The following is a 12,493-nucleotide window of genomic DNA, read 5'->3' as shown; positions in this document are numbered from 1 at the left end:
AGCCACTTGGCTCCTGCCCATGGTGCCTAAAGGTGATGTTCTGAAAAGCTTACAGTTATTGCATTGGTGCTAGCACACCTCTTTTTTCTATTGGCCAGTGAGGTAGCAACTATAACTAACTTCTGCCTACTGCCCATGAAGCTAAACCTTCCTATGAGATGGCAGATAACTATCTACAGATATGGCCGAATACAATTTTTTATAATGAAAAGGCATTACACCAGCATTGCCTTTAGATAATTTAGGCTGGGGGCATGCATGTCACTAAATCCACATTATAAAAAACAAATGGTGCATTACATGCTGTTCCCACTCAGTCACTGAGATTAGTTTTCTATTTTCTTCGAAAAAAAACCTAATTGACCCCTGCTGCTCTCTATCGACGCCTTCTGTTCATGTTCCCAATTCAGCTAGAGATTATTCAGCTGTGATGGCAACTCTGCACATGCTCAGTTTTCAGTGAGTATAAATGTGGAGCATTTCCTTCCCATCACATCAGACCATGTGACTATAGAGACACACACATGGGCGTCTACACTGTGGTAATTGTCAGCCCATTCCTTACCTCCTCCATGCGCACTAACCACAATGGGGGGAGAGATATTACATGTAGATTAATGGAGGCTTAACCTCCCTCCTATTCTAAGACACAGACTGGAGGGGCATGATACAGCCTTTGACAGAAATCCGCCCGAACCATGTTCTTGCCAAAAAATTATTCGGATTGGATTTCAAATTATATATATATATATATATATATGTATGACTTCTTTATTTTTACTCTGTATTCCAAATGCGTTTTTTTTTTTTGAACATGTGACCAGCAGCAGAGGACTAGAAGCTTCTCCTGCTTAGGTTTCATTGCAGACAGGCTGGGAAAGATCTGGGCCATTTGACAGTGTCATCATCCTTATACAGAAATAGAAGGAACAACGTAAATTAAACAGTGTGTGTTTAGTATCAATCTAACCTTTTGGTGGCGGCGCCTCCCAGCCCTTTAAAAGGTTTAGGATGCCGGAAGGCGGGGTTTAAGATCATGTGACCGCCGTGATTAGCTGTCACAGAGGTCACATGATTGGAAAGCTGCTGATCGCAAGTAGCGATGGGTAACTTTGTTAGCCACCTGTAGCTCTGCCAGGAACAGGCAGGGCGCATGCTCTCGGCACAGCTGTATTAACGCAAATATGCGGCCACTTGGCACCAAGGCCCACCTGCCGAGAGAACGCATATTTGCCCCCAGCCAGCGCCAAGGGGTTAAATCTCTTACAGAGATAAGCAGGGATTAATCAAAAGCCGTTTCTGAAAAGCTCTCTCACAACTGACAACTGTATTCTGTCTGCCTCATTTGCCATTCCCAACAGGACTCCCCTATTGACTTCTATCCCAGCCACTGAGGTTTCTAGGTAAGAGGTCCACACTACAAATGTTCCAACTGAAAGCCGATGACCATGGGTTATATGGCTTTACCAAAACAAAGGTATTTTAGTGTGAACATCCTAATTTTGTAAAAACAGTCTTTTTTCTCTAAAGTATGTATCCTAAAAACAAAAAAATATATCACCAAATTGGGGGAGTAGTTTTTTTTTTTTTTATTGTCATGTTTGAAAGATGAGGATATACAAAAATATAGTCTGAATATATGACTTATATTATAGTAGGATTTATTTGGCAGTACATTTATTAGGACATGGCATACAGTAGACAACAAAATAGATGAGTTTGTGTGAAAAAAAAAAAAAAAACTCTTAAAAATAATGAACAGCATAATAAAAGGTTATCAGCACAAGCAAGATTTTACATTGTTCCTGAGGCAATTATGAAAGAATACTTTTTCTCTGCCAAAAAGCCTGAACTTTAGCAGCCATTTTAGATTTTTATGCAGTAATCAAAAAGGTGAAGTTTTTTGCTTCAGAATACCTTCTCTGGGATTACCCTCCCACACCCACTTCATTACATATTGGATAGGCCATCAAATGATCTGTTGCAAGAGTGAGCTTACATGTTTGTGCCTATAGGGAAGGGAAGTAGGAGTTGTGCAGGCGCTGGCTGTCTCAAAGCAGTGAATGGTCGGGGAAAATCCATCCTGGCTATCAATCTTTCCCTGAGCAGGCTTACCTATGGCACCTAAAAATACAAAAATTCCCTCAATTTGATGATAAATCTTTGGACCAAGTGGATGTTCCCCCTAGGTCTGTACGTCAGAGAAGTACTTTTGTGTCAAATTAATACTAGTTTTCACCTGCAGATGAAACTGGAAATGAGGGGTTTCAATTCCATGAGGAAATGGGAAGTGGTGTGTGCCACCTTCAAGATTAGGAGAAGGGTCTTGAAATTTTTTCAATTTCGTAAACCCCATTACTGTGGGAATAGGGTTTTTTTTTTTTTTTTTACTTTTGAATATTTTAGCAGTGACATTTTATGGGTTCTACAAGAGGCACAGACATGGCATGCCAAGACACCGATCTATATTTAATGGGATGGATGATGAAATTTGAATTAACATTTTGAGTTTCCTGATAAATTAAGGGAAATTCGGGATATATCCAAAATATTGTCCTGAACATAAATGTTAACTTACCCTATAAGTCTCCACGGGAGACAGTTTACCTTTGTATTCCAGAAAGAAATTAAAATCTTTGTCTGCATTGAAAGCAGATTATGAAGTGTTGGGAAGCCCACAAAAAACAAGGCTTTAGTTTACTACCCAGGAAAATCTACCAACCCAGATAGTGAGTGAGGTAAAGTAAATCAATACAAGTTGGAATACCAGTCAGATTCCGGAACAAGGAGGACAGACGCACAAAACAAAGGCTTAACAGCTTTGCATACAAATAAGACATCTTTTTTCTTCGTTTTTAAATATTTTGAACAGTTTTGAGAATACGACTGAAAAAAAAAAAAAAAAAAGCAGAACACAACATTACAAATGGAAATTACAATTATTTTTTTTTTTTTACTTTTTACGTTTTTTTGCAAAGAAAAAAAAAAAAAAAAAAGTGAAAAGAGACTTTAAAAAGACTAAAATTGTGTGCAGAAGGTGTTGGCAGTACACAGCTTCAGGCTGGAAACAGATGGTGGTTTGCATCCCTACCATTCTTCCATGATTCATACAAACCAGCATAAAGCAGCTATGAGGGCATTTGCCACAAAATACCTTGTGAGCTGCTCAGTTATTGCTTCAGACATCCATAAGAGTGGAGTTACCGGTTTAATGTAAGTCTAATAGAATTTTTAGCCAACCGGACTCTACTGGTTGGTACAGGTGATGACGAATCAGGCAGCTCGTTACTCTGTAGCCTCTATAAAAGAGGAAAAAAAAAATAAAAGGTTACAATGGTAGTGATGTAATAAATTACACAGCATTTTAAAAAGTCACTGAATTGTATACTTCAGGAGTCATGTAGCAAAATCGGAAAAATCGCTGTTCTATTTAGGAGAACCAAGTTACAAAACACACACGTTTCAAGCATCAGTAGGATGGATTATGCTCTACTGGTTTCCAGTATGCTATGAGAAATTATAGTGTAAACCTGTTTAATAAAAACTGAACAAAAAAAAAAAACACATATAACCTAGGATTTTTGGAGTACTGTACATCAGAGGACTTCATATTCATGACTACCTGGGTTGGGCTGCCACCTTCAGGTGAAAAGGGACACTGTTCCAAAAAAAAATAAAAATAAATAAAAGGCAAGGACCCTACCCAGGAATTACCCCTCCCAGGTCATACAAATGTCCAATTTACGTAGCAATGAAAAGCAGATTTAAAAAAAAAACAAACAAAAAAAAAAAACAAACTCCATGAGTCACCAGGGGGACCCCACAAAGTGTAAAACACTGCAAAGGGACAACCCCCACTGCGCTGGCAGCACCACCCGGTCACCTGGCACAAAGCACCAAGCGATCCTCAGAGAGGGAGAGAACCCCACCAGACTCACCACCCAGCAGAAACAGGCACCTGCAGCCACCAGGATAATCTGCACTCTACATGCAGCGATCAGGGAGTGAAAAGACCCAGGAGTCAGCACCAGGAGATGAGGAGGAGCTCTTAAGGCCGCCCACAGGAGCTGGACCAGACCACTCAACGCAGCCCCAGCATAAATGGGGGGGGGGGGGGGTTAGGATGGGGGGTCCGACCGTCCACGTCAAAACCGGGGGGCTGTAGGCCAGGAGGAACATTAGACTTGAAATCGGGGGGCTGTAGGCCAGGAGGAACATTAGACTCGGGCGGAGACCCCGGTCGTATGCGACCTCGCGAGGCGTTAACTCGCAGGCCAGCCCCCCTCCGGTGGGGCTATGTCAAGACCGATCTAGCGCAGAGCTGAGGTCTGCACGCACTCACTGGCCAGACTGGGGTGACCACTGGATCTAAATTATCCAGCCCGACGCCCAGTCCGGCAGTTGATTGCAGATTTCACAGGAAAAATTTCTATCCAAAAAGAAAAAATTGTCAGGACCAGAGATCCCAGCAAGAAACTAGGTTCTTACTCCTGGATTAGGCAGAAAAAAAAAATTAGTAACTAGAGCAGAAAGGGAGTATACCCCCTGGGACTGCCCAAAGACGTAGTCAGATTTTTTTCTGACTAGTGTCCTACTCCTGTAGGGGGCAGTATAACCCAGTAGTCCTGAAGATCAGGAGCTGTGTCAGTCAATGAATGAAAGAAAAAACCTGCAACCAACACCTAAACCATAGAATCCTTCTAACGTGGACAGATGTGGTGTCTACCTGTGAAAGTTGTGAATCTTCCCAGGCATCCACCGAGAAACTTGAGGCTCTCTGAAAATCTTCTAGAACTGTCAGGTGGCAGGATTCCCTGGGTTCAATTTTCTGGAACAGAGCAGTCGCTTAACCCAAGCATTAATTGCTTTGCATACTTTCATCACAGGCTGAAGAACTGCACCAGCCAGAAAGGAAGGTTTAAAGAGGACCTCTAATATTTTATCTGTGGCATCTTTAAAGACCAGAACTTTCAACCACCAGGTCTGTCAGGATCTTCTTCAAATAGGAAATGGCTGGGTCAAAAGCTGAAGAATCTAACTTCTTGTAGGATTCCTCCTTCATGGGGTACTGCAGAGAAAATTGCTTTGGAGGTGAAAAAATGGATTTTTGTAAAATCTTACCGTAAAATCCTTTTCTCTTAAGCTCATTGACAGACGTAGTCCTCGTTGATTAACAACAACTCGGGTTATGCTGCCCTCTACAGGAGTAGGACTAGACAGGAAAGAAAACGTTCTGGCCACACCCTAGGGGCAGTCCCAGAGGGTATATCCTCTCACTTCCTGCTACAGCAAATCAGTTATGTCACAAAGCAGTGTTTAGAGAATTTAACCCAACCCAACTCAAAACAGAGGGGCGGGTACTACGTCTGTCAATGAGCTTAAGAGAAAAGGATTTTAGGGTAAGATTTTACAAAAATCCATTTTTCTCTGTCGCTCATTGACAGACGTAGTCCTCGTTGATTAACAACAACTCGGGACGTCCCAAAGCAGTACCACATATGAGGGGTGGGATGACAGAAATCAAAATCCAGAAGGCCCAACCGGAGCCAACCAGAAGCATCAAGGACTCATCGAGCAAAAAGATGAGACCTAAGTGAAACACCCAACAAACCCTTGAGGTAGACCAACAGTCTCCTCAGATTGCGGCCTGCTGAACCTTGTGGCCAAAAGAGGCATCTGACGATGCCATTACATCAACTTTATAAAATGTTGTAAAGGTATGAACCGACGATAAAGTCATCGCCTCGAAAACCTGGATCGCTGACGCCTGATGGCGGAAGACCCAGGAGACACTAGGCGCCCGAGTAGAGTGCGCCTTAGAAGGGAACGGAGGATTCTGACCCTTAATAGAATAAGCCTGTACCACCGTCTGACTGATCCATCTAGATATGGTCGCAGCAGACACAGGCAGCCCCCTTCAAGGGCTATCCGTGATCACAAAAAGTGAGTCCGTCTTATGAAAACAAGTTCGTAGTAGTCAAGTGTATCCTTCTGAACCCCATCCAAGGAGTGTAATGCAAACTCCCAAGGATGGCTAGTCTTAGGACACGGGGAAGGTAACACAATATTTTTATTCAGATGAAAACTCTGAAACCACTTTAGGAAGGAAGGATGGATTCGGAAGAAGAACCACCTTATCCCTATGAACCACCAGAAATGGGGAACGACAAGATAATGCGGCCAGTTCTGACACCCTGCATGCAGGAGTAATGGCCACCAAGAAGGCCACCTTCTGGGATAATGTAAGCAAGGGAATCTCCCTAATATCTTCAAAGAGAAGTTTCTGAAGAACTGACAACACTAAATTAAGCTCCCAGGCGGTAAGGGTGCACGCACTGGCGGAGCCAGATGTCGCACCCCTTGGATGAAATTCCGCATCAAGGAATGATTAGCCAAAGGTTTCTGAAAGAAGATTGCCAACGCTGAAACCTGACCCTTGATAGTGCTCAAGGACAATTTCTGCTCAACCCCTTGTTGCAGAAAGACCAAGATTCGGATCACCGAATAGGTATGTGGGGGAAATCCAAGAGATTCACACCACGCAAATATAAGACTTCCATGTGCTGGAAGTTGCTTTCCTTGCTTTAACTAGAGGTAGGAATAACTGAAGCTGAGAGTCCCTTGTCCTTCAGTACCTGGGTCTCAATGGCCAGGCCATTAAGCCAGCGATTGTAAAGCAAGATGGAAGATCGGTCCCCGAGACCGCAAATCCTTCCTGAGAGGAAGTCTCCAAGGAGCGTCCGCGACTAGCCTCACCAAGTCGGCGTACCAGGCTCGACGAGGTCAGTCCGGAATTTCCAGAATAACTGGAATTCGCTCCACCTCTATCCTGCGAAGAAGTTCCCGCAGTCGATTGGATCCGAATCGGGCTGCTCTAGAGCTGCTCGGTCCAGTAAATCAGACAAAATCTGATCGCTCTCAGTTCCGATACCCTATTGGTAACCTGGATACTATCGGAAGGAATGACTTCCCCTGGTTGAGCATCGGAGGCTCCCTGGTCTGCTCGCCCAACCGGATCCGATTGTCCAGGAAATCGGAATTCTGATTCCATAAGAAAAGAATCTCTTTCAGGAGAATTCGGGTATGAGACTGGGTATACGGTACTGCCTCTAAGAAGGCCACCATCCGTCCCAGCCAATTGACGGACAGCAACATCCGAATCGTTGACTGAACCTTCTGGAGTTTCTCCGCAAGGAGAAAACCTCTTGCCCAGGATGTATCCAACCTTAGGCCCAGATAGTTCAGTCTCCTGGTGGGAACCAGGGATGTGGGAAAGCTAAGAAAAACGCTGATGTCCTGCGATGATGGGGATATAAAGATAGGCATCCTAAATGTCTATGGACGCCAGGAATCCCCCTGATGCAGGGAGGCCACTACTGTTCGGATGGACTCTATTTTTCCCCAAGTCCAGAAATTGGACGCACCTTGCGCTCTTTCCTGGGCATTGTGAACAGGTTCGAATAGAACCCCTGAAACCGTTAAATGTTAGCAGGGAAGAATCGCACCGGTGGAAGTGATCGAAACTCGATCCTGTATCCTGACCGTATGACCTCGCGAACCCCTTAGTCTGGGGTTTCGGCAAGCCATGGATCCGGAAACCGGTGAAAACGTCCCCCCACTCCAGAGATGGGTAGGGGCGCATCAGGCTGTATTTTTCAGGCTTGGCTGAGCCGGACTTTTTGTTTAGCCGACCAGCGCCCTTTGAAACCCCTCTAAAGGGGCTTTGGAGGGTTTCGCCTTATCGCCCGCCCTCGCGGGACGAACAACTCCTTATGAGCAGAAAGGGAAGGTCCTCATTGGCTACGAGGTCCTCTTTAACCTAACAATCTGTGGCAAGACAGCAGGTGGTACCGTCTATCCTTTAAAGAGGGATTCCTCAAACGGATAGCGCCTAGCCATGCGTTAGGAAATAACAGGGGTTTGTTTCAAAACGACCCCATTTGGGTAAAGGAAAATCCTTCGCCTTTTTGGTAGGCTAACAAGTACCAAAAAGGAATTTCAGTCTCAGCTACCTCGGTCGGTATAACCTCAAGACCAAAGGTTTCCCGGACGGACACAACTAGTGCATCCACCACTCTTGTGCTATGGCGGAGGCAGAAACGTTCTCCTCACTGCTGAGGAGACATTACCTGAGACAACAGCCCCATAAGAGGGACCTGCAGCTGCATTGACCAGCTCCGAATCCGTATCTGAAGTATCAGATAAACAATAGGGGTAGGCGGGGGTCGCTTCTTGACCCCCGTCCCTGACAGGCCACCTCCACCCGGGATACCAAAGACTCCAAAACTGCCGATAATGCATTAAAAACAAGTGGGGTACTGGGGGGTCCTGCGGCCACCTTGAGGGGATCAGGTGGGGATACCTATGTGGCAGGGTCAATGATTATACAAGACACTTGCCAGCGACAAAAAATGACAAAGTAAAAAACTTTTTGTTTTTTTTTTGTGTCCCCCAGTCGCAACAGCGCCCCTCAGTGTTACCTGCCTTTTTGGACCCCACAGAGAGAGAGAGAGAGAGAGAGAGAGAGAGAGAGAGAGACCCCAAGGCTCATCCCTGATGCACAGAAGTTTTCATCAGCTTGCTCAGTGCTGTCCTGTTACAGACAGGAAGTCTTTGGCCCTATTTCCTGGGTAAAGGAGGCGGCTCCGCCCCTTAACACGCCTACCGGCGCCTCCCCCTGGCTCCATGAGGTGTTTGGTCACCTCAAACATGGCCGCCCCCATGTTGGAGACACGAGGCTACGCCAATATGGCAGCCTCGTGTGCTCTGCAAGAAAATGGCGGCGGCCTGTTAGGATAGCGGCGGCTTAGCAGCGGCCTGCTGTATACGGCCTAGCGGCCTGTGGGAGTGCATCGGCCCCCCAAACTTCACCCTGGATCAGGCGGTACCGGACTCTGGTGGGCCGCATGCGGTCCGTGCCTGCCCTTGCTGGAGGAATGTGATCTGGACTGCAGTTATACATGCATAGACATCGCCCTGTGAACACCTCTGACAGGTAGGATACCTTATGCTACCACAGTAATATTCTAGTACTGCCACTGACTTCAGTCATCTTTACAGTTTTGAAATGACATTAGATTGTCAGCTTCCAAACCAAGCCTCCTGGTTACTTGTTCACAAAAATCACACTCAAATAGGGGATCTGTGACATGTTATAGGATAGAGGGGAGACCCATCCTTACCATTTCAGAGAGGGGCCCGCGTTCACCACAAAACCCGTCAGGGGGAAAGGGGGAACATACTACTCATCATACCGGAACCAGGCGGGTGCCAACTCCTGACAGTACCCCTCTCCACCGGGGTGGGAGGGCTGTCGACCAATACGGACGCCGTGACTCATGGTCATTGGCGTTTCAGCGAGACGTTTAACTCGCAGGGTCAGTCCCCGTCCAGTGGGACTATGTCGCGGCCGACCCAGTGCGGAGCTATGGCCTGCACGCGCTCGTAGGCTGAACTGGGGTGACCACTGGATCTCAACATCCAGCCCGTCGCCCAGTTCCAGCTTTCTTGCTTGAAGATCTCACAGGAACACTGGAGAAAAAAAGCTGTCTAAAAATCTTCTAAGAAAAAAATCCTGCCAGGACCGAAGATCCCAGCAAGGTATCTAGGTCCTTACTCCTAACTAGACAGAAAAAAACTGATTTGCTGTAGCAGGAAGTGAGAGGATATACCCTCTGGGACTGCCCCTAGGGTGTGGCCAGAACGTTTTCTTTCCTGTCTAGTCCTACTCCTGTAGAGGGCAGCATAACCCGAGTTGTTATTAATCAACGAGGACTACGTCTGTCAATGAGTGACAGAGAAACACCTTCTCTGGGTGAGCCTAATTGGCATACATCACATCCTGCAAGTCAGGGTGCATTGGAAACTTCAACCCGTCTGCAAAGAAAGCCCGCCAAGGTCATTTGTGTCAAAGACAGCCCTAGACCCCAAGTTTCCTCCTGGGAGGACACATACAAAAAGGATTTCTGAGATTCCCCAAGAACTGGGGCCCCAAGTGTAGGGGCCCCCTAGCAGGGGAATCGCCAATGAGCTGAAAAAGGTAGGGACAGGTAAGTAAGCATCTTGAAAGTCTCCCTGGTGAAGAGAGACGATGAAAGATATGGTAGTTTCCATACAAAAGTTCTTGACTCAAATGAAGACATTTGGAGGTTTGAGATCCAGAATAGGGCAAATGTATATAATGTAAAATATATACTTTTTTAAAACATACAATGACTATTAACGCCTACCACTGCCCTGATAATCAGCCTGCTAAACCCATGCACAGCCACACTCAGGGAATGAGGGACAAACACGCTAGGACAATCAAAGTTATCCTTCTCATTGCACAATGCCATCAGTCAATCGTTTTGAATGGGTATGCCCAGCGCTGAACAGGGCGGTGAGAGTTAAGTAAAACTGTATGTGCTGCTTGGGGTGAGATGGTGATCTGATTTTCCAACCTGCACCCTTGTTGGCACTTTTTTATGCCCCGATTTGTGAAAGGGCTTCTGACGACTGGAACAGAAATGTCAAAAAGAAAACCTGCTAGCAGATGCTTTCAGGGGAAAAAAAAAAAAAAAAAAAAATTTATATATATATATATATATATATATATATATATATATATATATATATATATATATATAATTTCATGGCACTGTTAAATATGAAAAAGGATGAATAGGAAGTTGCGCTCATTTTGGCAAATGACTTGTGGTTGTTAACCCACTATTGTACAAGCATGTCATCCCCACTGTTCTATAATATGTGCCCTGTGCTCTATGGAGAAAAATAAATGCAGATTAAAGCTTTCATCAGAGAGTCTCCCAGCACTCATGTGACTACTCGGCTCTCTAATCTGCTCGGCTAACAGTTATAGCAGGAGGGGCCGAGCACTGCCGCTGACGTCAGCCGAGGAGAGAGATCTGAGGAGTCACGGGAACAAAGGGAGATGCTCTGATATAAGGTATAATCTGAATTTTTTTTATACAGCATATAGTAAATATTAATTCATATTCAATTATGTATTTGTTTTTCTGTAATCGATGCTCCGTTTTGATGATACAATAAGCTTCTGAAGAAGTGAAAAATATCCCACGAAATAGGTTGAGCAAAAGTGTATAAGTATCTAATGCGTCGAGAATACTTAGATCTCCTTTATAGTTTTATCATTTTTGTAAAATAAAATGATTTTCTAACAATCCCTTTTCTTACCCAATTTGTTACTGTACCATTAAAGTCCATATATGCCTCACCTCTTTCCTTTCCAAATTAATAGGATGTAGGTACCTTCTTACACTGATGTATTATAGGACACCTCCATTTATGTCAACATAGCGTTATATCACAGAGGATGGAATGCCTATACAATAGATAGGAGAGCAGCAGGAGGGGAGGATTGTGGAGGGGACAGGCAGGAGGAAACAGGAGAGCATAGAGGAGAGCTGCGAAAGACGAAGGCATGTAAACTGATCAAATCCTTTCCTCTGGTTGAGGATCTTAGGGACCTACAAAAAATAACCTTATACTGCCACCTATAGGATAAATGGACAGTAGGCCCATAGAAAGCTGAAGGCCAGCATGCTTAAAGCATTGGTTACCCAAACACAAAAAAAAAAACACAGAACCTGTTATTTTAAAGCATTTTATACAGCACAGTGCTTGTGCTTTGTCATTTGGCCCCTGTATCACCTAAAAAAACCTGGCTGATCCTGCCCCCCCCCCCCTATAAACTGATGGCTGTGGATCCCCGACACTGGTCAATTTACGTGCCTCTGTCATCCGCAACCCTGCACTGTCGTCGTCTTCGCCTGTTTGCTTGTGTCAGTGCCCTCCCCCTCCCCTCCTGCTGCTCTTATATTTAATATAAAACCATCCCATCCCCTCTGTAATATAACAAGTATCCCTATGCCCTGTGTTATAGAAAAAAATTTTCATATCTGTACCTATATCAGAGCGGCTCCCGGTGATCATGGGGTCGCTCGGCTCTCTCTCTCTCCTCCCCGCCTGATGCCAGCAGCAGTGCTCGACGCCCCGGCTGCTGGAGCTTTCAGCCAGGAAGAGAAGAGAGAAGAGAGCCGAGTCGCCAGCTGAGAGCCGGGAGATGCTCTGATTTAGGTACAGGTCGGCATTTTTTCTGTAACACAGGGATACTTCTTGTTATATTACAGAGGGGATGGGATGATTTTATACCAGTGGCTTAACCACTTTAAGGCTTTAACCCTTCTCAACTACTTGGCTGCAGCAAGCAGTCCAAAGATAGAATCATAGGATGAAGGAGGAAGCAGTATAACTCAAGAGACTAAAAAAAAATTGTTTACATTTTTTAAAGAAAAAAAAAAAAAAAAAGAAGGAAGAACAAGGGCACTAAATAGCCACTTTAAGAACCTTTTGACCAAAAGTAGCATCTACAGAGGCACACCAACTAACCTGTAAAACTTGGACAGCTTATGCTTTACAAATCTAAGATAGATCCCTGATAAGCCCAAGAACCACTGCCTGTCCTAATAGA

The 12,493-nt window shown here is 44.9% G+C and overlaps 1 protein-coding gene across 1 annotated transcript in view; it reads right to left on the bottom strand.

Moving 5' to 3' along the window:
- Positions 1 to 2,986: 2,986 nt before the first annotated feature.
- PAPOLG (poly(A) polymerase gamma) overlaps positions 2,987 to 12,493 on the bottom strand; it is a 92,403-nt gene continuing 82,896 nt past the window's right edge. The window contains exon 23 of the mRNA XM_082251352.1: positions 2,987 to 3,299. Within this exon, the coding sequence (XP_082107478.1) occupies positions 3,201 to 3,299 (99 nt within the window). The 3' untranslated portion in view covers positions 2,987 to 3,200. The remainder of the gene's footprint in view (positions 3,300 to 12,493) is intronic.

This window comes from Pelophylax lessonae (assembly GCF_965119305.1).
Source record: "Pelophylax lessonae genome assembly, chromosome: 3".
NCBI lineage: Eukaryota > Metazoa > Chordata > Amphibia > Anura > Ranidae > Pelophylax > Pelophylax lessonae.
This window is presented reverse-complemented; position numbering and strand designations above follow the sequence as displayed.